Below are 24306 nucleotides of genomic sequence, written 5' to 3' on the forward strand. Positions count from 1 at the left end.
TCAAAATAACGGCCTCCTCAAACGCTGTAACTCAAGCTAGTAACCAAATACATTCGCAATAAAAAGGATCCAGTTTTTCATATCTTGCTATTTGCACATTTCTAATCTTTCAAAGAGTGCAAATATAAAATGACAGAATATGTGCTATAGAAATGTGAACGTCCTTACCGTTAAGATATCATAATCTCCAGCAGAAGAAAACTTCTTAAAGGAAACCATGCCAGTTTTGGGCTCAATGAAGAACTTTCCCTGTTCGTCTCCGTCCTCAATGCTGTAGGAAATCTCAGCGTTTGGCCCTTCATCTCGATCTGAAGCGATAACACGATACACAGGATCTCTCCTGAGAGCACGCTCTTTCTCTGGCTTTTCGCGCTCAGGGAGTTTGATTTTGTAGACTTTCTCCATAAACTGTGGTTTGTTGTCATTCTCATCCAGGACTTTGACGATGACACGGACGGTAGTGGACTTCACAGGAATGCCTTGATCAGATACTGTGATCTGTAACATAAGCATATAGAATATCCAAATTTGTAAATAAAATAATATTGGAGTATATTTTAATAAATATAATTTCACAGATTTTCTTTGAAACAATTTTCACTCGAAAACTGTCATAAACAATGACAAAGTACATCCTACACCAAACAATGGATGGATAGATGAATAGACAGACAGATAGACAGATTATAGAGCGTATTCTTCAGACCAATTAGTTGCCTAGTTGTTCAGACAGCCCACAGACTAGTTGGTTTTGAAAATATGTACTTTTGAACATCCCTTCTTAAAAGTTTGATTTGTTTGGGTAGAAAGCTTCAGGGGGCTGATAGAAAAGCCTGTAATCGAGAGGGCGGAAAGATTCATTCACTCGGTTCTAGTTTCATTCTTTCCTTTCATGTTGAATAACCCCAAAACCCAAGAGAGCCGATGTCATAATGAACATTTTCAATTAGAGTGACAAAACGAGTGGTACTAAGAGAGGTGCACGGGACAATAATAGAACACACTCAAGAATATCTGACACAAGTGATTGAAAACCTTCATTATAGCGAGAGCTTCAATCAATCGCCGTTCAGAGGTAAAAAAAAAATCTCCTGTTCAGAACACGGGGGCAAGTGTTCCTATCCAAGTCAATTGGCTGACAAAATTGAAGTAATTCCCCATGTGCTTAGCTGTCAAGCAATCTTTTCAGAGACATGCGGAAAGGCGGGAAGGGTTTCCGGGGGTGAGAACAGACTGTTATGCATTTTTCTTTATGATTGTGGAATGACATTTTTCCTAGATAATTTCTCTTTTATGACACCTGATGAAAAATATCATCATGAATGCGATAGCCAGACAGGTTACATATAGCCTCAAAATTAACGTGATTTAGATTTTTCTCAAAGCTAGTCCAATCGTCTAATCTGACTGTGTTGTTTGCAGACCTAGGAATTATTACTTCACATTATTCAAAAAGACGGTAGATCAGTTCAGTTCAGTTGTGTTGTAAGAACACTGTAGAGCCAAAAAAGAACAGATCAAAAGTTAACAAAAATGCACACAAGTTTTAACAGCACAGCACTTTTGTCAACAATATGAACAGTAATATGTACAGGAGCTGTTCCAAACAAGCAGAGACGGCAGCATTAAGCAGACGCTGGTGGTTTGTTGAGCATATACTCGTGCACAGAACACCGTGTCCAATCTCAGCTGGTATCCGTTAACCAGCTCATTAATTTCCTCTGGATATCTTCAGTTAATCTCGGAAAATGCACGTTTGAGGCGGCTTAATGGTACGCTAGTGCATTAGCTGATGAATGCAAACACACAGAGATGCAGACATACACACTATTTCCTGCTAATGAACTCAGTAGACTTGTGTAGCTTTGAATGCAAAATACAAAACTACTGCAGTCTACGGCAGAAGCAGATAAAAAATAAAATAAAAAAAAAGGCCGGCACAGACATTTAATAGCATCTGTTCAACACTCTGTAAAAGCAGATTAGCTTTTGGTGTGAACAGCAAGTAGACCTATAATGTGTATTTGTTTTCAAAGCTGTCCAGTGCCATCCAACTGTTGGCCAAACATATTTAATTGAATAGGAAGACAAGGAACTCGGTCAGCTCCAACGGTCCACTCTCCTGAGTCGAGCTTGTGTTTGTATGCCTGCAATGCACTGCTTTTTTTAAAACTTCTTCTAGCAACTGGAAAGAATTCAGACAGTTGAAATTAAATTTCCAATTCAATAAAAATACCATGTCTGCTTTGAACATCAATTATATAACTAGATTTATATATTTTCTGTGATGATTGCCTGAGTCGAATTGTCCACAGGGTGAAAATCAAGCTTGAATCAAAGACAATTATCTTTGATTTCTATGGGCTGACTCATAACGTAGACTCTGAATGTCTTACCATGTCATTCATTAAAAAAATCTGAATGAACTTGGTAACCAAACCAACCATGTTTGTGAAAGAGGTTCTGCTGACTGACTGGACAAACAGAAGGGGATGTGTAGTTTGCTGTTCAGAGTTACAAAAAACAAATGTGTTGGTTGAATGATTCAATGACTCATAACACACATACTAAAAAATTGTCTCTACATAGTGCTGTAACAATGTAATCTGTAAAAAGAGAATGTACTGTAAATGAATCAGTGACCAAAACTGAAAAAATCTTTTAGGTGAGATTCAAAAGTGTCAGTGGAATAAATCACCACTAATAGGTACAAGCATTTTAAACATTAGTAGTAACACATTTCACATGCCTGGAAAACTGGCAAAGCAGCGCCCTCATCTTCAGACACTCAGGGTGTATTCCCAGAAATAAATGTAATTTCTTTGCAAATCAACTTAAGTGAATCGTGGCATATTTTTCTCTTTGGTTTTATAAGTTCAAAGAGCAACAGGGCAGACTCTCTGACGTGCTGTGCATGCCTCAACATGTTCCAGAGTAGCTCTCTCTCTCTCTCTGTTCTTTATTTTCTCGAATTTCCCTCCCTTTGCACCTTACACCTTCCTTCCTAGCTCTTAAGTGTGTGTAAAATTGTGCAGGGCGCTCTCCCATATATCTCTCACACACATACACACTCAAATGCCCTCACCCTGGCCCTGTATAACTGCCTCTCCCACCCCCCAAGCATGGGCTGCCTCCAACTAACCTCAGAGAGCCCCCGAGCACCAGTTCATTCCCCCGTCTCCTGAGGTGCTGTGCCCAGCAGGATTGTACTGCCCCAGGGAGAGAGACAGCCAGACTCCTGCGCGGGAGGCTGGGTGAGACAAGACCCCTGGAGGGAAGATGTCAATAAAGAACTTCCTGATGCTGGACCCCTGACTAAATACCGGCCAAAAACGAAAATTGCCGGGGTTGTCATGACTACTACAGTGGGCCACCAGAGCCGTGCGGGAAAAAAACAAGGAGAAACAGGATCCAGAAGAATGCGTGTGAACAGTGACTGGACTGATGGTCACTTGTTTATTAGTCTTTCCCTCAGCCGATCTAAAGCAGCGCGGTAATCAAATTAAGCATGAGATCATAACAGTCCCAGAAGGTGTTTAAACAGAGAAGACGACAGTTGCTTCAAACAGGTTGTGAGAAATGTATCCAAAATTCACATTATGATCTTTCTGTTTTCATGACTAGGTATTAGACAGTTTTTTATTTATTTTCATATTATTTTAGTGGCAATGATGCAGGGATAAATTTAGGGCCGCTGTAATGAACAATTCAGTGTGCCTGTTGAGTTCGCCTAGGACCTCTAAGTGATTCTATTGGCAGAAAGAATTTTTAATAGCTAGTCTATTCACTTGCTGATTACGTCTGAACTGTTATCATGACCATTAATATTTTTTATTACACAAGAGTATAGAAAGCAAAACTATAGATTTTGAAACAAAACATTTTGTTCATAAATGCTCTTTGTGTTAGTAATGTTATGTTTAACCATTTTTTTATTAGCCTGCTAACTAAGCCTATCTTAATTTTTACGTAAGAGCAGACGTGGTCATTTTTAACTTGAATGGGCAAGGCTTTCAGTGTCATTCGCTTATGCTATAGAAAGTGCAATCATATTTTCATGGATGCACTGGTTTGTTTTGTTTTGTTGCAGTTTACAGCACTGTTAACTTTTTAGTTATTTACCTGTAGCAGCTAATGATTCAGAAGTCCCTCACATTCTCAGAAAATAGCTTGCTTTCACATTGAAAAATAGGGTGAATAATCTACGCAAATGTTAAATTATTTCTTACTTTTTGATCAGGCTACCTCTCAAGCTACCTCTTGAAGTCCTAGGCAGACTGAATTGTTCCCAAACACCAAACTTCTTGGAAGATGGTTAGTACTCAAGCCGAAAGTATGCTTTAAATGGGTCACATGATGCGATTTCACGTATTCCTTTGTCTTTGGAGTGTTACAAGCTGTTCGTTCATCTGTAAGATCTGTAAAGTTGCAAAGACTAAACTGTCAAACCCAAAGAGATTCTTGATAAAAGTTAAGACTCGTCTACGGCTTCCTAAAACGGCTCATTTAAACACGCCCCCACATATCTACATCACTGTTTTGGATGATTTGCATAACACCGCCCAAATGTTTATGCAAAGAAAGAAGGCATAACTTTCATTCTCGCTGTAGTATTGTTGCCATTGCCGCCATGTTGTGGAGACGCGGTGTATCCAAATATGGTAAGGTGCATAACATTTCCATCATATTCATCCAATCACAACGCACTAGATAGCTGGCCAATCAGAGCACAGCTTTATAAAAATCGATTTGTTTCAGAAAGGCGGGGCAGAGAGGAGCAACAATAATGTATGGTATGTGGAAAATAATGTGTTTTTTAACCTTTTTTAACCTAACTGCATAAACACATTGCATTACACCAAATACACAAAATAATGTTATTTTTAGCATCGTCATATGACCCCTTTAAACCTCACGCTATCAAGCAGCATAATGGACTGCATTTGTACAGGTAAAAAAACTAGACGCGAATGACAATTTCGAGCAAATTCAGGTTACAGTGTGCAAGGCTTCTTGTGTTAAAAAAAGGTGCATAAACCCATGGAAACAATAAATATTAGGGGTGGGAGAAAAAAATCGATTCACCTAACTATCGCGATTCTTTTTAAAACGATTTAAATCGATTGGTTTACCTCAGAATCTATGTTTTTTTTCATTATTTAATTTTTCCCAAGAGGTGGTGGGGTTAGCGCTTTGTAATTCCAACAGAGGGCGAGATGTATAGGTGTGCTCGGCTTGGAGCAGCACCGTGCAGACGATCAGCGTATGACATCAAAGTACCGCAAGAGCGATTTGAAAGTCTGCAGAGGATCAAACCTCTTCCGGAATTCTTTCTGCACCTTCACGTTTTGAATCCCAACTGTCGGGAAAACATGACTAAACATGACTGAAACTGTATGCAAAGTACACAGCAATTTATTTTATTTCAGAAAGTATTTTTTCTGCTCATTTTGTTAAACATCTGACTATTATATTTATGTGCAAGTTCAGGGTTTAGTACTTGAAAGTTTCATGGGTCAAGGTACTTTAAATATACACTGTGTATGTGTATGCTCCTGAAATAAAAGTTTACAAAGATGTGATATATTGTTTTTGTTAATATGACTCATCATATAGTCTCTTTTAAGGGAATAATCAACTATTGTCCATTGTCTAGTCTTTAATAAGCAAACAAAAATCACAATAAATTGTAATATTGAATCGCAATAGTGACTGCTAAGATGTTTGTTTTGTCTGTATAGTAAGTGTATAATTCAACTTTTTCCCATTGTCTAGAGTTAAAAACTAAAATCGCAACACATAGCAATATCAAATCGCAATACTTGTAGAATCGAAATTCTTTAAAAAAATCGTAATACATATCGTATCGCCACCCAAGTATCATGATAGTATCGAATCGGGAGGTAGTTGTATCGTCCCATCCCTAATAAATATGGTTTAAAGTCAGGGCTGGCTACCAATTTATGCAGTTTCGCTTTTCTATTTAAAAGTGCAATTAAAAGGGTAAAAGACAATGTCAAATGAAAAGCATTCCTTACAGCTCCTTACGCTTAAGACAGCTAATATATGGCATCCAAGTCGAATGAAACTACACGCACCACCAAACTCCAATCTCGACAGTTAAAAAAAAAAGCTTAGTTAATTAAAAACCAGAGGAACAGATTTAACCTTGAGGGGATCTTGGCACTACTAATATTTAGCTGAATTGTTGGCATTAGCTAATTACAAGCCTACCATCTATCGGTCAGCAAGCTTTGCTTTGAAGTCAAGAGGAGCTCCCCACATCACTGAGGCATGGAGAGAAGAAGGGAGGACAGACACTGGATAAGCGTATTCTGCAGGGTGTACCATCCTCCCTGGTTTTATTTCCTGTCCGCATCCCTCCTGTCATTTACAATACAATTAGGGTCACAGAAATGGGCATAAAAGAACTGATAAGGGCTGGTGCAAATTTGCCAAATTAAATGAGATGCCACAGGGTTTGAACTGAATTTGAATCTATAACGATAATTAAAATATAATCAATCTGTACACAACTTGAAGTATCAGCAAACTGCGGTTGGGTTTTTGACGAAGATGGGTGCTAAAGAGATATTGAGAAAGAGAGGGAGAGAGAGAGAGAGAGAGAGGGTGATAGAAGCTTGCAGCTCAATTAAAATCCACAAGTGTAAACTTTAGCTGGGCAGGGTGACGCTTCCTGTTCTGGCCTGCCTAATCCCGAGATGGTACACTGAGAGAGAACAAAGGCAAACCCCCACATGCATATACACACACACACCTACCCTCCACACACACCGGATATCTAAATCCCCTCAGAAGCACTTTGGAAGGAATGGAGGGGGAAGAATGCAGTCTGCTCACGTGCGCAGTCTAGTTTGGTGGCTTGTGCCTTGGGTCTAAACTGTCAAGGCTAAAAGTTTTTAACTCAACTGTTTTCCTCTTTTTTTTTTATTTGTTTCCTTTTCTCCCAAGGAGTTCTCTTTAAAACAGCATTCTAGGTTAAATTTCAACCAGAAAATACAAAAGAGATTAAAAATAAAATTATATTTTAATATGCACTAAAGTTCAAAAGTTTGGGGTCAGTAAGAATTTTTTAAGAAATAATTTAATTCAGCAAGGATGCATTAAACTGAATAAAAGTGAAGGGAAAAAATATACATATTTCAATGTTGTTCTTTTGAAACTTCTATTCCTTCTATTTCTATATATTACAGTTTCCACAAATATATTAAGCAGCACTATTGGTCGACCGATATTAGTTTTTTGACAGCCGATGCCGAAATCTTGGAAAGCAGGCTGGCCGATGGCCAAGATAAAGCCACTTTAATTTGATTTATTTTAATTAATATTTAAGAAATTTGAAATCATTTGAAAATGGATTAAAAAATAAATGTGTAAAATCAACATACACTTCAGATGACAAAGTACTTTTCACAAATAAATAAATATTTAATAAAAATATAAAGTAAGTAATCACTGTAACCAACAGGGCACTCAGTACTCTGGGAAGATTGTGTGCATTGGGAATAATATTTTTTTAATAAAGCCAAGGTAACAGTCATTTTACATACAGCACACAGTGAAAATGACATGAATATGACAGTGGGGTAATGTATATAAGCGCAGCATAATTTTAAATCACGAGTTTAAAGTTTGTGGATCGCGCGTCTCCAGTGAAGCTGTCCGCATTCAATTCACACGGACCGACCGTCAGGCAGAGTGCACACGATCATGCAGGATACAAACGCAAACTTTATAAGATCTCACAGCTGGATTTAAAGTTTGCAAGGTTTGTGAAATTAAATGTTCATTAGATATTCAAAGATTTGTTTAAATTATGTAAATGCATATTTGCTAAATGCTGACGGCAAGAGAAAGTATTATAATGTTGGCCTTTCTATTACTAATAATATAAAAGCAATCGTTATAATACTTTTTTGCATACATTTTAATTCCTTTGTTTAACAGTTCCATCTGATCATTAGACAGACTTCTATCCGTATTAGAAAGAACTGTTAACGATGACAGCGACCAAGAGGGAGAATGTGAGCGCTGTGTGCTCAGACGCTGCCGTTCTCAGTGCCGTCAAAATGAAAGTCCTGCGTCGAATATTTGAAAAATGCCACATATCGGCCGATATATCGGTTGACCACTAAGCAGCACAGCTGTTTTCAACATTGATAATATCTAGAAATGTTTCCTGAGCACCAAATTAGCATATGTAGAATGATTTCTGAAGAAACATGTGACAATGCTTGTCATCACAAGAATAAATTACATGTAAAATTACATTAAAACAGAAAACAGTTGTTTTAAATTGCAATGCTGCTTAACAATATTACTGTTTTTTTTTTAATACAACTGTATTTTTGAACAAATGAATGCAGTCTTGGTTGTTATAAGAGACTTCTTTAAAAAAAAATATTACTGAACCCAAACTTTTAAATGGTAGCGTATATCAATATTTTTAGGTTTAAAAATATCATTTTATATAATACAATTTTTTTCTTGCTCTCTCTCTCTTGTTTGGTGGTAATATCAGAAGAATACCACAGAAGCTGTACATATAGCTTAACTTTCTAGGATTGTCTGCTCTAAGGAGTGTTGTGTTCAGTGGATGTATCTGAATGTTTTTACCTCCAGAATATGTTCATCCTGTTGTTCTCTGTCAAGCTTCCGAGACGTGGTGGTTACCAGACCTGCAAACACATGAACACAATTAATAACCACCTTATAATGTAACATCTTAACAATATTTTAGAATATACCCAGACATTTTTAAAAAGGGTTTTGTCAGATTTATTTATCTTCTGGGTGCAATATTGTGAAGTAAATACACACACATACGCAAATGTTAAATACCACAGATTCAGCTGCAAAGAACTGCAGAGAGGGCGTTGTGCTTGTGTCAGGACTGTTTTAAAGCTGAACAAACAACCACACTTTAAGCACAGCCTGAAAACAGACAGCACAAACCTCAGAAACTACCTTCAACCAAACACACAATGCTGTTAATAAACAGCTTCAAGCACTGAAATGATGAGCATTTACTCCATATGTGAATCTGTTAGTAGGTGTGGGTGATTCTGTGGGTTTTAGAAAAGTTCTCTCAAGAGCTTTACTTTACAGGAAAATAAGATCTGAGCACAACGAAAATCCAATTGGAAGTGAATTCAAGTGCCGAACCCAGTGAAGAGAGTATAAACAGGCAGACAGAGATCGAACAACAATGCAAATGAGCACACATTTCTGTAAAGAGCGTCTCGATTGCAGATAATAAGCAGACTTGTGTTTCTCCGTCAGTATAATTGTACATTAGATGGGGCAGAGAGCACGGCAGACGTTGCCAGCCTCGGCCACACTAGAGATGCCTGCAGACCGCACCGCGTCTGATTAGTGCAGAAAAAGGATTTCCGAAACCAGAAGCCATCAATGGCGCACATGCAAGCAGCAGAAATAGCCCGGCCGCAACACGGGCTCCTGCTCCTGCTCAAAACTGTGCTAGGCTGCAAACCATCTCTCTCTCTTTTACGTTTGCAGTCATACATGGGAATGAAAATAAACTCTGAATGCGGGCAGTCATCAAAATCTCTGCACTTTAAAATGTTATATTAAAGGCAAAGCTACATTTATAGACCAAGAACTTGACGGGAATGGAAAAGGACTTTAAATAGGGTTGTTTTATAGGAATTAACAGGAACTTTTTGCACTGTTAGACTAAAAAGTTATAATATTTAGCTGACATTTTGAATTAACCGAAGTTAGGGAGCTTTTAAGTGTCTCCCAGAAGTTTTGGTGTTCAGAATACGCAGATATGACTCTTCCTTTTTCCTCAACTGAATACAATTTCATGAATATATATTGCATACAACGGATGTATATTGAGCTAAAACATATCTCTCAGCTAAAATTAACCTCCTTCCCCTAGATATCATTACACGCAAGCATATGTGTGTAATGCTGAGGTGTACGGCTGCTGGAAGGACCTTAAGAACATGCTGCTAAAAAGACACCCGTGTTCGTACCCACAATCCATTTCTTCCCCGGCCAAAAAAACTGGTCTACTGCATTGCGGGCTAAGCGTGGCCAAAGAAAATTACAGTTCAGCCATTTTTGGAAAAAGAAAAACAAGGACGTTGAAGCTGGGAGATGCAAGAGCAAATGTGAAGAAAAAGAAAGAAAGAAAGAAAGAAAGAAAGAAAGAAAGAAAGAAAGAAAGAACTAAAAAAAGAAAGAAAATAAATCAAATTAAGGAACGAAAGAAAGAATAACCAAAACCGTGTTTTTTTCCATACTGGTTTATACTGGTTAACACTCTTAAAAAAAGGTTCCAAAAACCTGGAACCTTTCCCTGAACATATCTTAAAAGAACCATTTTTTTTCTTAGTGTCAAGAACATTTTTATAATCTTAGAACACTTTCCACTATAGAGTGCAATAGAAAGGTCCCATGGATGTTGAAAGTTTTTCATGGAACCATCTATGCCAATAAAGAACCTTTATTTTTAATAGTGTAAACTCTAAAAAATAAAGGTGCTATATGATGCCATAGAAGAACCTTTTTTTTGTATGGTTCCATAAAAGACCCTTTAACATCTGAAGAACCTTTCTGTTTCACAAAAGGTTTTTTTGTGGTGAAAGAAGGTTCTTCAGATTATAAAAAGGTAAGAAAGAGATGGTTTCCAGAGGGTTAAAGAAACTTTGACTGAATGATTCTTTGTGGAACCAAAAATGGTTCTTCTATGGCAGGGGTGTCGAACTCCAGTCCTGGAGAGCCGCAACCCTGCAGAGTTCAGCTCCAACCCTAATAAAAGCTCACCTGCTTGTAGCTTCCTAGTAACTCTTCAGACCATGACAAGCTTGTTCAGGTGTGTTTGATTAGGGTTGAAGCAAAACTCTGCAGGGCTGCAGCTCTCCAGGACGATGTTCTCCACCCCTGTTCTATGGCATCGCTGTGAAGAACATTTTAAGCACCTTTATTTTTAAGAGTGTATGGTACTTTTCAGGTAAAGTTAGTCGACCCAGGAATGCTAGTTAAGAAGATTAGTGGGGACTGGGATGAATCGTGTCCTGTTTGCAGGAATCTCATTTCATTAGCCGTCAGATGATGTTTACCCTCATTGTTTCTGAGAAAGCAAATGAATTTTGCCCAAAGATTTCATTATTTGATCTGTCTGTGTAGCCTGAGGTACTTAAAGTTCGAGCATGTCTCGCTGAGCACAAGCGCGTGACCCTCGGCTAAAATCGCCTCTGCTAACCACTGAACTCCTACAGTAAACACATAGTGAAATCTGGCATATAATGATAGCGCCACCACACTGCCTCTGGAGAAAAGAAAAGGATAAAATCAGAAAGAAACCAGCAAAAAAAAAAAGAGCATCCAAGTGTCTGGGTAAATTACACTCTGCCCTTTCCTCTAAAAAATTTAGCTTGGGAGAAAAAAGAAGCGCTATTTTCTCTTTCTGGCTCTCTTGAACTCTCCCTTGCTCAGACGGAAGGCCATTGATGGACTTTAGAAGAGGTATCGTTTAGCGGGCAGGAATGCAACACCTCGTATCTGAGACCGAGACCCCACATTCCTCATTAAGGGTCTCGCACACGTTAAAGCGCACACACTTACAGAAACGCATATGCACCTCTCTTAGGCACATATGAATGTACATACAAAACACTCTCAAGGGCCACTAACAAGAATAAAACAGTATACGCCACAGCTACATAGATAAATGAGCGCACACACAAAGACATGCGCTACAGTGGGCAGACCTGGGCAGCGTTTCCAAATGCACCATAACCCTCCTCCCCATTCTAACACATACTGTGTTTGTGAATGGCAGCCATTTCAGAGCGGAGAGACAGAGAGAGAAGGGCAACACTTGAGGTTGAGAAAGAAGTCTTTGCTGGGTTTGTGTCTCTCAAAAAGAGCCTCACATTAGCCTTACACCATTAACCTCCTGCAGAACACCCAATCGAGCCTATCAAAGAGACACTCTGCTACACTCGCACACACAAATATGTACTCAGATAAATCAAAAACATGCAAATGCTGACAGATTTCAGATCATTCTATTATTAATGTTTTTTCCACAACTATACTAATGAGTAAATTCACATTAAATAGTGTATAAATTACCTGTAAAAAGCCTTTACACTGATATTTTGTAACTAAAAGCTGACCTAAAGTAATTCATTTTTTAATCAGAGTTCACAAATGTAGATGACAAGCAACAGCGGTAACTAGGGATGCACCGGTTTTAAAATTCTGGCCAATATGACGATTATTATTGTCATGGTAAGTAAAACTAAATAAAATAAATAGAAATTAAACATTTAAATAAAACACAAAATAGTCAAAGTGTCTTTTTGTGTTTTTGAGTGTTCAGTATGTGTTCTGTAAATGTAGAGTCAATTAGATGATGACATCTCCAGGCATTTCTCAAACTAGGACCTCTCAAACTCATTGGCGGATAAAGCAGACATCATCTGAATAAATCCCATCAGTCTTGTCGAGTGGCTTCAGCTCAGTCTCCACATTTAGCAACCAAAGGCCCCTGGAAATGGGGCAGCTGATGGTAGGAAAATCCTATCTGAGGGTGACTGAGATTACTAACACTGAGCTTTTAGACCTCCGCTCTATTCGGTGTACTAACTCCATTTAGAGTGTGGGTCACGAAGAGAGAGAGAGAGAGAATGAACAAGAATAAAGAGACAAATCCCTGGCAGATAATGTCTCTTTCAAAACATTCTTTTTGATTTGAGTATTCCAGAGCTCAAGGCTCACTCATGCATGGGGACGACCTGGATTTACAACACTAAATCACTGCATTCCCACCTCCGTGTGAACATATGCGCGCAAGGTCATGTTGGCATTAAGACCGCAGCATTGATTTTTTTTCTACATCACAAGGTATGGCACACTGCCACAAAATGTATCAGTCCTGTCCTTTAAGGATGAAGCATTTTGTGCCACTAGTGGCACCAAAAGCAATTGCAAAAACTATGAAGTCCTAAAAACAGAAATGCAGGAGCGAGTCATAAAACAGAAATTATTATTTTTATTTTTTACTTTTTTTATTGTTGTTAAATGCCAGTAATAAGGTATGTACAGGTGCATGTCAATAAATTAGAACGTGAGTTTCACAATTTGAGTTGAATTACTGAAATAAATGCACACAGACTGAAGTAGTTTAAAGTCTTTGGTTCTTTTAATTGTGATGATTTAGGCTCACATTTAACAAAAACCCACCAATTCACGATCTCAACAAATTAGACCAATAAAAAAAATATTTTTTTGAATTGTTGGCCTTCTAGAAAGTATGTTCATTTACTGTATATGTACTAAATACTTTGTAGGGGCTCCTTTTGCTTTAATTACTGCCTCAATGCGGCGTGGCATGGAGGTGATCAGTTTGTGGCACTGCTGAGGTGGTATGGAAGCCCAGGTTGCTTTGATAGCGGCCTTCAGGTCATCTGCATTGTTGGGTCTGGTGTCTCTCATCTTCCTCTTGACAATACCCCATAGATTCTCAATGGGGTTCAGGTCAGGCGAGTTTGCTGGCCAATCAAGCACAGTAACACCATGGTCATTGAACCAGCTTTTGGTACCTTTGGCAGTGTGCCAGGTCCTGCTGGAAAAGGAAATCAGCATCTCCATAAAGCTTGTCAGCAGAAGGAAGCATGAAGTGCTCTAAAATTTCCTGGTAGATGGCTGCATTGACTGTAGACTTCAGAAAACACAGTGGACCAACACCAGCAGATGACATGGCAGCCCAAATCATCACTGACTGTGGAAACTTCACACTGGACTTCAAGCAACATGGATTTTGTGCCTCTCCACTCTTCCTCCAGACTCTGGGACCTTGTTTTCCAAATGAAATGCAAAATTTAATTTCATCTGAAAAGAGGACTTTGGGCCACTGAGCAACAGTCTAGTTATTTTTCTCCACAGCCCAGGTAAGACACTTCTGACGTTGTCTCTGGTTCAGAAGTGGCTTGGTAGCCCTTTTCCTGAAGACGTCTGAGCGTGGTGACTCTTGATGCACTGACTCCAGCTTCAGTCCACTCCTTGTGAAGCTCTCCCAAGTGTTTGAATCAGCTTTGCTTGACAGTATTCTCAAGCTTGCGGTCATCTCTGTTGCTTGTGCACCTTTTCCTACCCAAATTATTCCTTCCAGTCAACTTTGCATTTAATATGCTTTGATACAGCACTCTGTAAACAGCCACACCTTTCAGTAATGACCCTCTGTGACAATATTCGTCTTCTGGATCATTCCAAGTCAGCAGTGTTCCCCATTATTGTGGTTTCAAAGAACAAGAGATACCTGGAATTTATACTGTATGGATGGTCATTAATTGAAACTCAAATGTAAATATTCTAATGTTTTGAGATACTGATTTTTGACTTTCATGAGCTGTAAGCTCTAATCATCAAAATTAAAACAAAAAAAAACTTTTGAAGTGTTTTACTTTACATGCAATGAATCTAAAATATATGAAAGTTTCACTTTTTGAAATAAGTTACAAAAATGAACTTTTTCATGACATTCTAATTTATTGAGATGCACCTGTATATGGTTAACACAAGCTCAAGATATTTTCACACTTTCTTCTATGACATAAAATACATCAACAATATCCCACTTCTGTTTTTTTAAAGCTTTAACGTGTCTTCTTTAAGCTTTAATGTGACTAACAATGTGGCAAATTGGATGAATGTGGCAAATTTCATAAAATGTATGTTCATTTATGAAGATAATGTTGATTACAAAGCTTTTTTTCCTTCAATAATCCAAAAGTCAATGGAAAAATCTTATAGGCTTTTTGTCAAGGGATCCAGGGTGACGCTAGGCTAAACGGAACGTTGGCTAAACGTCTGATGCATATGGCACACTTTTCTGGAAACACTTCAGGAATGTCGAAGTCGTCATCTGACTGGTTGTATTAAACCGGATTATGAACCGAATTAAAGATGCCATGGCGCCAAACCCCCTCACGAAAGAAGAAAGTCGTTGTGACTAACGCTTATCAGGGTCAACTAAATGCTGGATTTTCAAAAGTATGTGAAATATTTAAAGTTTGCGGCATAGAATCTTTAAAATACATCCGAGAGTTTCACACACCCGTTTGTTATTGTGGCGAAATTTCCACGCCCTGAAACGTGATGCTAAATGAAACAAACTATGATTTGTTGTTTGACATTTCGGTCAAACGGCCTCATGGGCGGGCCTTGGCCAATGAAAGCAGACATCTATTCAAGACCTTCAGCCGTCAGTCTGAAGGACTAGCTACGCGAGACTAGGGTGATGCTAACTTCAGGGTTGGCTTATATGTCCCTGTTCTAACAGCTCAACCTCAAACATGCCATTGGTCGAATCAGAAGTCAACATGTCGAGTCATTCGATCAAACAGCCATAGTGAAGTCAGACTTTAAATGGCTTACTTATAATTGCATATTGAACTGGAATAGAAGAGATTACCCTAGCATTGAGGGGAAAAATGCATACTAATATTCACAAGCTTCTCTTACAATGGTAAATCACATTGTTTATTATTTGTCTATGTAACATATGCAAAGATTCGGTCAAACGCTTTTATGGACTTGTGCTTGCTTGGCTGGGTTGAATATCAGGGAAATTTCTGGTGTGTGAAATCCATAGGTTAGCAGTAAACAAGCAGGACAGGTGTGCCGGTGGATATGCTTCACAAGCCTCTGAAACCCTGCAACTTTATCCACAGGAATGAGTGAGAGGGAGGGGGAGTGATTTGTGTGTGTATGTGTTTTTTTCCCCTGCACTTCACTTTAGTTTTCCATCCTTAATAACCTTTTGTACCTCGTGCCAACTGTGGGAGCCTAAAAGACAGGAAACGACAGGAAGTCATTGGACACAGTATCCATTTCTTTTCAAGCTTTCCCTACTTTGGGTTGAACCCTTTGAAAAGACCGCATGGCATTGTTGTATAACAACCCATATTTTTTTCCTCTTTTTTTCTCCTCTTGCCTTGCTGAAAGTTGATAAGAAGGTGGAAAGAAGGATAAAGGAGAGGAAAGCAGGCCTTGTGAATCATTGCAGCTATATCCTCCCTTCACTCCAATTAAACAAGCAGAGCAGAGCTCAAAGGCACAGAGGTGGCTCGTAGACTTCTAATTACCTAAGCTGATTTCTATCCCAGCAGCCAGTGCTCTTGATATTGTCAGTACAGCGAGCTAAAACTACTCTGGTAAGAGGACAAAGAGAGCGCTAATGCACATATCAGGTATTATACCAGAGATCTGAGATTTCCAGAAATGTGTGTGTGTGTGTGTGCGAGGTTTGTATAACAGAACAAGAGCTGTCTGCATTGTACTGAGCACTGAGCATTCTTTCTGCTTGTGCCTTACAGCTTAAGAAATTATTCCCATACTCACACTATCAGCATACCCATGTTCCAAAATTAACACTCCACATGAGTAGTGTTATTTTAGCATTATTGTGCATGTGGTATATTTTATATTTATATTTATATATTTTATTTTCATATTTTTCAGTTAAAAATTCAATTCAAATTCATTTTAATTTTAGTTTTTTTCATTTTTGTTATGTGTATTTAAATGTTTCTATACAGCTTTAATTCATTTTCATTTTACTTTTAGCAATTTTAGAACTTGAAATTATTTTTAACATTTCATTTAGGTTTTTAAAGTGTTTCCATTTATTATTTATATTTTATTTCAGGTTCATTTCACATTACTAAAAATTATTTTAATAGATTTAGTTAACAATAACAACACTGACCATATGATGAATATAAGTAAAAATTGTTTTTGTAAAGTTAAATGGAGTTACTAAATCTTAGTTTTAATCTAGTCAACAAAATTACTGATAAAAATGTTTGTCAAAAAAGGTTTTGTCCACGATAGTGAATGTGAGACAGACAAAAAAAAATGCATTATGACGTTAAATATTTTAAAAATATTTTAAAAATTTTATTTTAAATTTTTAAATAAATATTGAAAGACTAAAATGACTAAATTATATATAAAATTATATCACAAAAAAATCTAAATCTAACATTGAACTTCTCGATTTCTGAATTGCAAATAATAAAAGACAAAAATTTCACAAATTTGACTAAACTTGGTTGGTTACTTTAGTAATTGAAACATATGCTTGGTAAAATGCAAGACATTTTTATATAATAAATACATTTCTACAAAAGAGCAGCATATAATATGCCAAGTCGCAAATGTTTACTTGTCATATTTGGGTTCTTTTGACTTTTTATGTATGAGAGACTTAAAGTCATAGTTCTGCTAAAAATGAACTCACACTTGTGTCATTCCAAACCTCTATGACTGACTTTCTTCTGCAGAACACAAAATGTTGTAAACCAAACAACACTGGAGCCCACTGACTTCCATTGTAGGGATAAAAACATGGAGATATATCTCTAAATAATTTTTATGTTTCACAAAAGAAAAAGTAACACCAGTTTGAAATAGCATGAGGTTGAGTAAATGAGTTTATTTATTTTTGGGTGAACTATCCCTTTAAGCTGAAAATGTTCTTGTCATGAAGCATACAGTGATATTTGATCCCTGTCTCTCCACACATGCGCTTCCACTCTGAGAAATGAGTAGTCACGTTCACTTGTGCAAATACACTGGCTCACATAAAACCTTTTCCTTTATCACATCATTCGAAGTCCAACTCAGCAGGGTGCTTTTGAAAACCAGGCTGAAAGCAGCTTTCAGGCAGTTAGGTTAATTTCTCTTCACCGACAGGTAGAGCATGAAAAGGACCTCTCTTACACATACGCTTGAGCAAAAAAGCGTAGTGCAGTCATTGATAGAAAGCATTTCACGAGGGCAAAGGAAAAGACGGAGAGACTAGCGAACCACCCACACACCTCACACGAAACAAAGGCCTCTGGGAAAGACCTTAAAGATACAGAGAAAGTGAGAAAATTATAGTGTAAAAGAATGGTGGGGCAAAGGACCCATGTAAGCTAATGCATGAACGCTTATGCAGGAACACACACGTGTATGTACATACACACCACATTTATGCAAGCTCACACCCACACACTCACGTTATCACTTTAACTGACCTGTGCAGAATGGATTGAGGTCAGTATGAGCAGGTTAACCAGACTCTTTTGAAAAGTGAAAAAAGGGAAAGTGACACACGGCCAAGTATGTTGACCCATACTCGGAATTTGTGCTCTGCATTTAATCCATCCAAAGTGCACACACACAGCGTGAACACACACCCATTTTTATGCTGCGGCGCCCGGGGAGCAGTTGGGGGTTCAGTACCTTGCTCAAGGGCACCTAAGCCGTGTTATTGAGGGTGGAGAGAGCACTGTACACTCACTTCCCCACCTAAAATTCCTGCCGGACCGGAGACTCGAACTCGCAACCTTTGGATTACGAGTCCAACTCTCTAACCATTAGGCCACGACTTCCTTTGCATGACCTGACTCAAAGACGGGAACAATCTGTTCACCTGCAGTGCGTGTCATTATCCTCAGCTACACTCGTTGAACAAATCTGCACTCACAACGCCTCTGAATGCAGCTCTAGGACAAAACACTAATTCAATAGGGATCCTTGTTTCTCTGCCAGGTATCTTCCCTGGAAAATTCTAGTGCGTTTTGTTGAGGGTGGCTGTGGCGCACAGGTGTCAGAGAAAATTACAGTCTTCAGATATTATGAGCTGGAGTTTTAAGGCAGCTGTATTCTGCATATTCTTTGTTGCCTGACTGTCTTTTACCTGAAGTCCTTTGTGTGTGTGTGTGTGTGTGTGTGTGTGTGTGTGTGAGTATAGATAGATAGATGACAGAGAGGTAAACACATCAACATTTCAATAAATTACCTAACACAGATATTTATTTATTCACCTATCTATCCATGCATGCATAAATAAATAAATAAGAGATTACTGATGGATGGATGGATAAATTAATTAATTTAAAATAAATAGCATTGTGCACATTATGCAAATGTGCTCATATATCAGATATAGAGGTTACAGTTATGTCTGTTTTTTGAATTAGTTGTCTTGCAGCTTATTTTCTAGAAATGGTCTTATTGTACTGGTGTGGATGCTTTGTGCTGTGTACATTCGAGTATGTCTATATAGTACAATAAACACTTTCCAAAAGATAAAGAAAAATCCTGTTTTCCATGACATGTTCCCTTCAATGAAACACAAAAGCAGCACTAAGACCTGTTTACTGTTGCCAAAAAAAAAAAAACCCAAAAATCTCAAAGCCCTCACACACACACAAACAACTAAACCAACCAATCAATATCATCCAAGGTGCTTTTGTGACCAAGCAGACAAAAATGTCAGCTGAGAAATAAACAATCAAACTCCAAGGCTGCAGATGTGCTCTTCACCGATCTACCAGCGAACCAACAAACAAGTTTATTCTGCTTCTTCCCACAGGTCCTATTTTTTGCAGGGCAGCTTTGTAGATGCGCCAACACAGGGCTCTGCTGTTTCTGAGCATGTAATTACTGAGGCTTGGCCTGCTGTATATTTAACTGCTTTATCGTCAGGCGTGACAGTTTGGGCAAAAAATGAAAAACTAATAATAGAGGTCAGCGCTGATAACAATTAAACTCCAGATTCAATGAAGCGTTCATGGAAACCTTGTTCAAATATAAACAACGCAGGTGGTGTTATGGCAACCTGTGATAAAGGTTATGAGTTAATTGCTTAGAAGCAAGCGCTTTTAAGTGTTGCAAAGAAGTTATGAATTGTTGAAATGACTACTGTAGTAACATAGCCTGCAATATTGTCACTGTCTGCACGCTCCTTCTCTTTCACACAAGTGCACACAAAATGGCTGTTGGTACTAGTGGATAGAGATTTAGTACGGATCTCTTACTAGAGCCCTGCTTTAGACAATTCTCAGTGACACGTCTCAAAGTCTAGTATAGGTTTATCTCTCATCTTTTTTAAGGCAGTCACTGAAACCTAACCCAAACTTTCATTAGACGCAGCCACATAAATGTTTCATTTATTTCTAAACAGATAATGACTGAAACATTTCATTTTCATTCTGAGGCTGTTTAGTGTTTTTTCCCTCATTTTCATTCTGAGTTAATAAGTGAAATCTTTCATTTTCCCTATGGGCTCAAAACTCAAACAGTAGTGCAAGTCATCATGATTAAATGGATTATACACCTGGTTATTGTGAAATGCTTAGTAAAGCAGGGAGAGCATCATCTTGTTCATTCATCACCCACGATAAGCTTGTGCAAATCTGCGCTAAAGGAAATTCAAGCAGCCAAACCAATCAACCTTGAGACAGTGCTATTTTAGTATTTCAATACTATTAAAGTGTTTATTTTAAATGAGCTTTTATTTTTTCTTATATTTTCATGTTTTAATTTTAGTTTTATACATTTATTTAGCTTTTGTTGTAATCGATTTTTAATTTCAATTAGTTGTCCTAACTACACGCGATGCAACAAGATTCCAGCGACAAGGAATTTGGGTGTCCATACCAAACGTGACGCGACAGTATCAATCAAATATCACAGCCAATCAGAAGCGTGTGTGGGCGGGCTCTCTCTGAAAGTGCACTGCTCTCACAATGAAATGGATACGTTTATAACCTAATTCATAAATATTAAACCTTTTAAACATCATTAAATCTATACTGAGTGACTGATACCATCTTTTGTCATGGAATGATTGGTTCGCAGTGAGTTCACAGTTTTAACGTACATCTTTAATTAATCTTTAATTTATTTTCAAGATCTGAGTCTGTTGTTGCTTTCAGTATGGCTATAAGGTCACGCAAAATGATATTTAAACTCATATTAGACACGTTTAACTTTGAATAAAGCACATAATCACCGGAGATTATCTACTGTCATATAGTGTGTATGTTTTGTTGTTGTTCCAGCCGCGTCTGTTTCTAAAGAAATTTAGAAACAGTCTTTTTTTATTTATTTTTAGAAACTGCTTAAATAAATGGAACATCTGTACAGAAAAGACCTCCTCCGATGACCTGTACTCATTTCCAGACATGTGCATGCTGTGCAGCTGTATGTTATCTAGGAAGAGACGGACCCATCCCTGATTACTCCCGGTTATATTATATTATGTCTGAGTCTGTAAGTGTTTGGGTGGGTGAGCACCCTGTGCTTTTGACAAAAGATGTACCGTCTACATTACATACCGATATGGTTGTACAAGATCAGTTGTGCTTTGCAGAGCTGTTCCTCTGGAGATCTGATATGCACTTGTAAGATGACAAAATATTTCAGGAACTTCTCTGAACCATCTCTGTTAATCACTACAAACGAAGAACTTCCGGTCTTAAAACTAAAAGTGTTGCAAAAGCACTTTTTTCTTAAATAGAGTCGTATCTCTTACTTTTGGTAACACACACAAACAGGCACTTTAATAACCCACACATATCCGCCACACCTGGAATGGTTAATATTCTACTAAAAAGTCAGACTGCCTTCTTTTCCCTTCTTTATTTCTTTCTTTCTTTCCCTGGAGCGAATCCAAGTGTGGAACCGTTACTGAAAGAACACAGTCTGCTGGAGGACAAACCCTTATTTGGTCTGAAAACTCTCATTGGCCACTGCTAGCAAAAATAACCGTCACATTTGTATATGTAACTGCATGGGGAAAAAAGACCACACAAGTCAGTAAAACACTGTGAGAGAGGCTGGCCACCAACATTCACAGACTGGCCAAAACCTTCTACGCAAATAAAACTTCAGGGCCAGTTTCTCAGACTGATTGCTTTCAGGTTCACAAATTTGAACAATGCTTCAGTAGGATTTTTTTGTTGCACATACTGACTTCATCCACATAAAGCTTGTGAATTTCAGAGAAGTGTACCCATAGGAAAGAAAAATTACTAATTAAATCTCTTTATAATCTTAAATGTTCCTCATAGGCAGTAATGAGACTGACTGTAGAACAAATGTTTTTCCTAAGAAAAAGATCTAAAAATATCACACACAGAAGTGATCCAATAATGTCTCAAATGTTGCTCATGTTTGCCAAAATTCTAAAAATCGTAATAATTCTCATGAAATTCTTAATATATAGCTCAATACTCTTACTGTACACTACAATTCAAAGTTGTTGTTTTTTTTTTATTCACGCTGATTAAAATGGCAGTAAAGACATTTCAAATGCTTGATTTGATTTTTAATAATAGAAAAATAATAATAATAATAGAAATGTTTGATTTGATTGTAATTATATTTTACAATATTACAGTTTTTATTTTGGTCCAAAAATCTGACTGACCACAAATGTTTGAATGGTAGTGTGTCTTAATGATTGGCTCATTTATGTCTATTTATCTAAAACATTGTGGGAGCAATAGAACTGTAGCCGCTAGCTAGCACCGTCTTTCTCAGTTAAGCGATAAAAGTTATTTGTTCTTAGCACTAAAACATGCTCAGACAACAATGGTGAAGATATTGCAGGCGCTAGGTAATCTGACCTAACATGTTTCTGAAAAGTCCTGAACTTGAAGTGTGAATCATTTCAAGGTTTTCTACAGCTGCAGGGCCTCTGGATCTGCTGTTTGCACCTTTTTACGCCTTTTCTCCTCGGTATGCCTGCAAAATCATGTTCTACTCTATGGGGGAGAAGAGGACGAGGTGGGGGAACCATAGCTGTATAAAATATTCAGTGTGGGTCCATTTAGCAAACCCCATATGCGTACACAGTGATCCATGAAGAGAGTGAGAAAGAGAGGAAAGCAACAGAGAGAGAGACATGGTGAGAAAACAAGAACATGGAGTAGATCTGAGAGCATCTGAATGTGCCTTCGTACACTTACTCACTGAGCCTTATGCTTCAATAGATTTACATAAAAAAACTGAGGTTTGAGACTGATGGCACTCAAAGAATCTCAGAAGGGCATTAGGACATAGCTAACCTATGACTAACTGTTTGTATGCATCCTGTAGATGGATGTCTTCTCTGATGGACCATTTTCACTGTACTGATACAGGTCAATGTGACATGAAAAAGGCCCTTTCAAACAGAATATGCTGTGCAAACAATGCCTGACTAGAAAATGACTCACTGAGTTGTGTGTCAGCTGAACAAATAATTAACAGAATTGCTGTCAGTTACCAAATGCACTACTGCTCACTGTTGGGGTCAGTAAGAATTTAAGATGTTTTTGAAATGTTCACTAAGGCCGCATTTATTTTCTCAAAAATAGTAAAAACTGTAATACTGTGAAGTATTATTGCAATTTAAAATAACTGTTTTCCATTTTAATTATTATTTTTTTAAATGTAATTTATTTTTGAGATGGCAAAACTGAATTTTCAACAGCCTTAATATTAGACTGAATATATTTAGCTGCTTAATATTTTGTGAAAACTGTTTTTTTCTTTATGATTCTTTGAGAAATAGAAGGTTCATGTCTTTCAAAAAAGTTACTTTTGAACATGAAATTTCAGGTTTTTCCAGAATTAATGCAAAATGTACTCTGGTATACAATTCATTTATCAGTGCTCTACAACATTTGCCGAATCTTTTAAAATAGCAATTATTTATGTCAATAAATCTTCCTTATGTCCAGTTGAACCTACATTTGATAAATTTGGTTGCTTCAAACTCTCAGTCTATTCCTGTCAACCTCTGCATCTTCAAATCGACTGCTAGAAGTATGATGAAAACAAAGAAACACTTTGAAACACTTACCAGTCTTAGGGTTGATGCTGAAGAAACCCTGGGGGTTCCCGCTAGTGATCTTATAGGACAGCTTTTCACTAGACTTGGTGTCTGGGTCAAACGCCTCAATCTGGATGATGGAGACATCTTTGGGTGAGTTCTCCATGACGGATGGATAATAGACAGGTTCGGAGGTCTGTGGGGCATTATCGTTGACATCCTGGACTTCGATGTAGACCTCGACAAAGGAAGACAGCGGGACCACACCACGATCAGTAGCATAGACTGTCAGCCAGTAGTGAGGTACGGTCTCATGGTCCAGCAGTTCCTGTGTCCGGATCACACCTGAGGAGAACATGAAGAAATTTTAGGGTCATCTCTAAGACACATCAACTGGCATTTTTCTTTAAACTTACACCTATGTATGCTATGTATGTCTAGGAGTGCCATTTAAAAGTAAATGTTGGAACTAATCATCAGTTGTGTATTTACTTAAATAAAATAAGCTAACACTTTATTTTATGCACTTTATATTTTTAACACTTTATGTCCTTGTTACATGTTACATGTCCTTAGTATAGTAATAGCAATAAATAGTGCACACGCACATTCATATTACTCAATACTTACGTATATTACACTGTAAC

The 24306-nt window shown here is 37.8% G+C and overlaps 1 protein-coding gene across 2 annotated transcripts in view; it reads right to left on the reverse strand.

The window, feature by feature from the left end:
- Positions 1-24306, reverse strand: part of LOC306873875 (protocadherin Fat 1-like) — a 93684-nt gene that overhangs the window by 46290 nt on the left and 23088 nt on the right. For both annotated transcript variants that reach the window (XM_079423392.1, XM_079423393.1), the window contains exons 3-5: positions 23690-24004; positions 8638-8699; positions 169-498 (exon numbers count right to left, since the gene is read on the reverse strand). In XM_079423392.1, the coding sequence (XP_079279518.1) occupies positions 169-498; positions 8638-8699; positions 23690-24004 (707 nt within the window). The remainder of the gene's footprint in view (positions 1-168; positions 499-8637; positions 8700-23689; positions 24005-24306) is intronic.

Source organism: Barbus barbus (genome assembly GCF_936440315.1).
Source record: "Barbus barbus genome assembly, chromosome: 8".
Classification (NCBI taxonomy): Eukaryota; Metazoa; Chordata; class Actinopteri; order Cypriniformes; family Cyprinidae; genus Barbus; species Barbus barbus.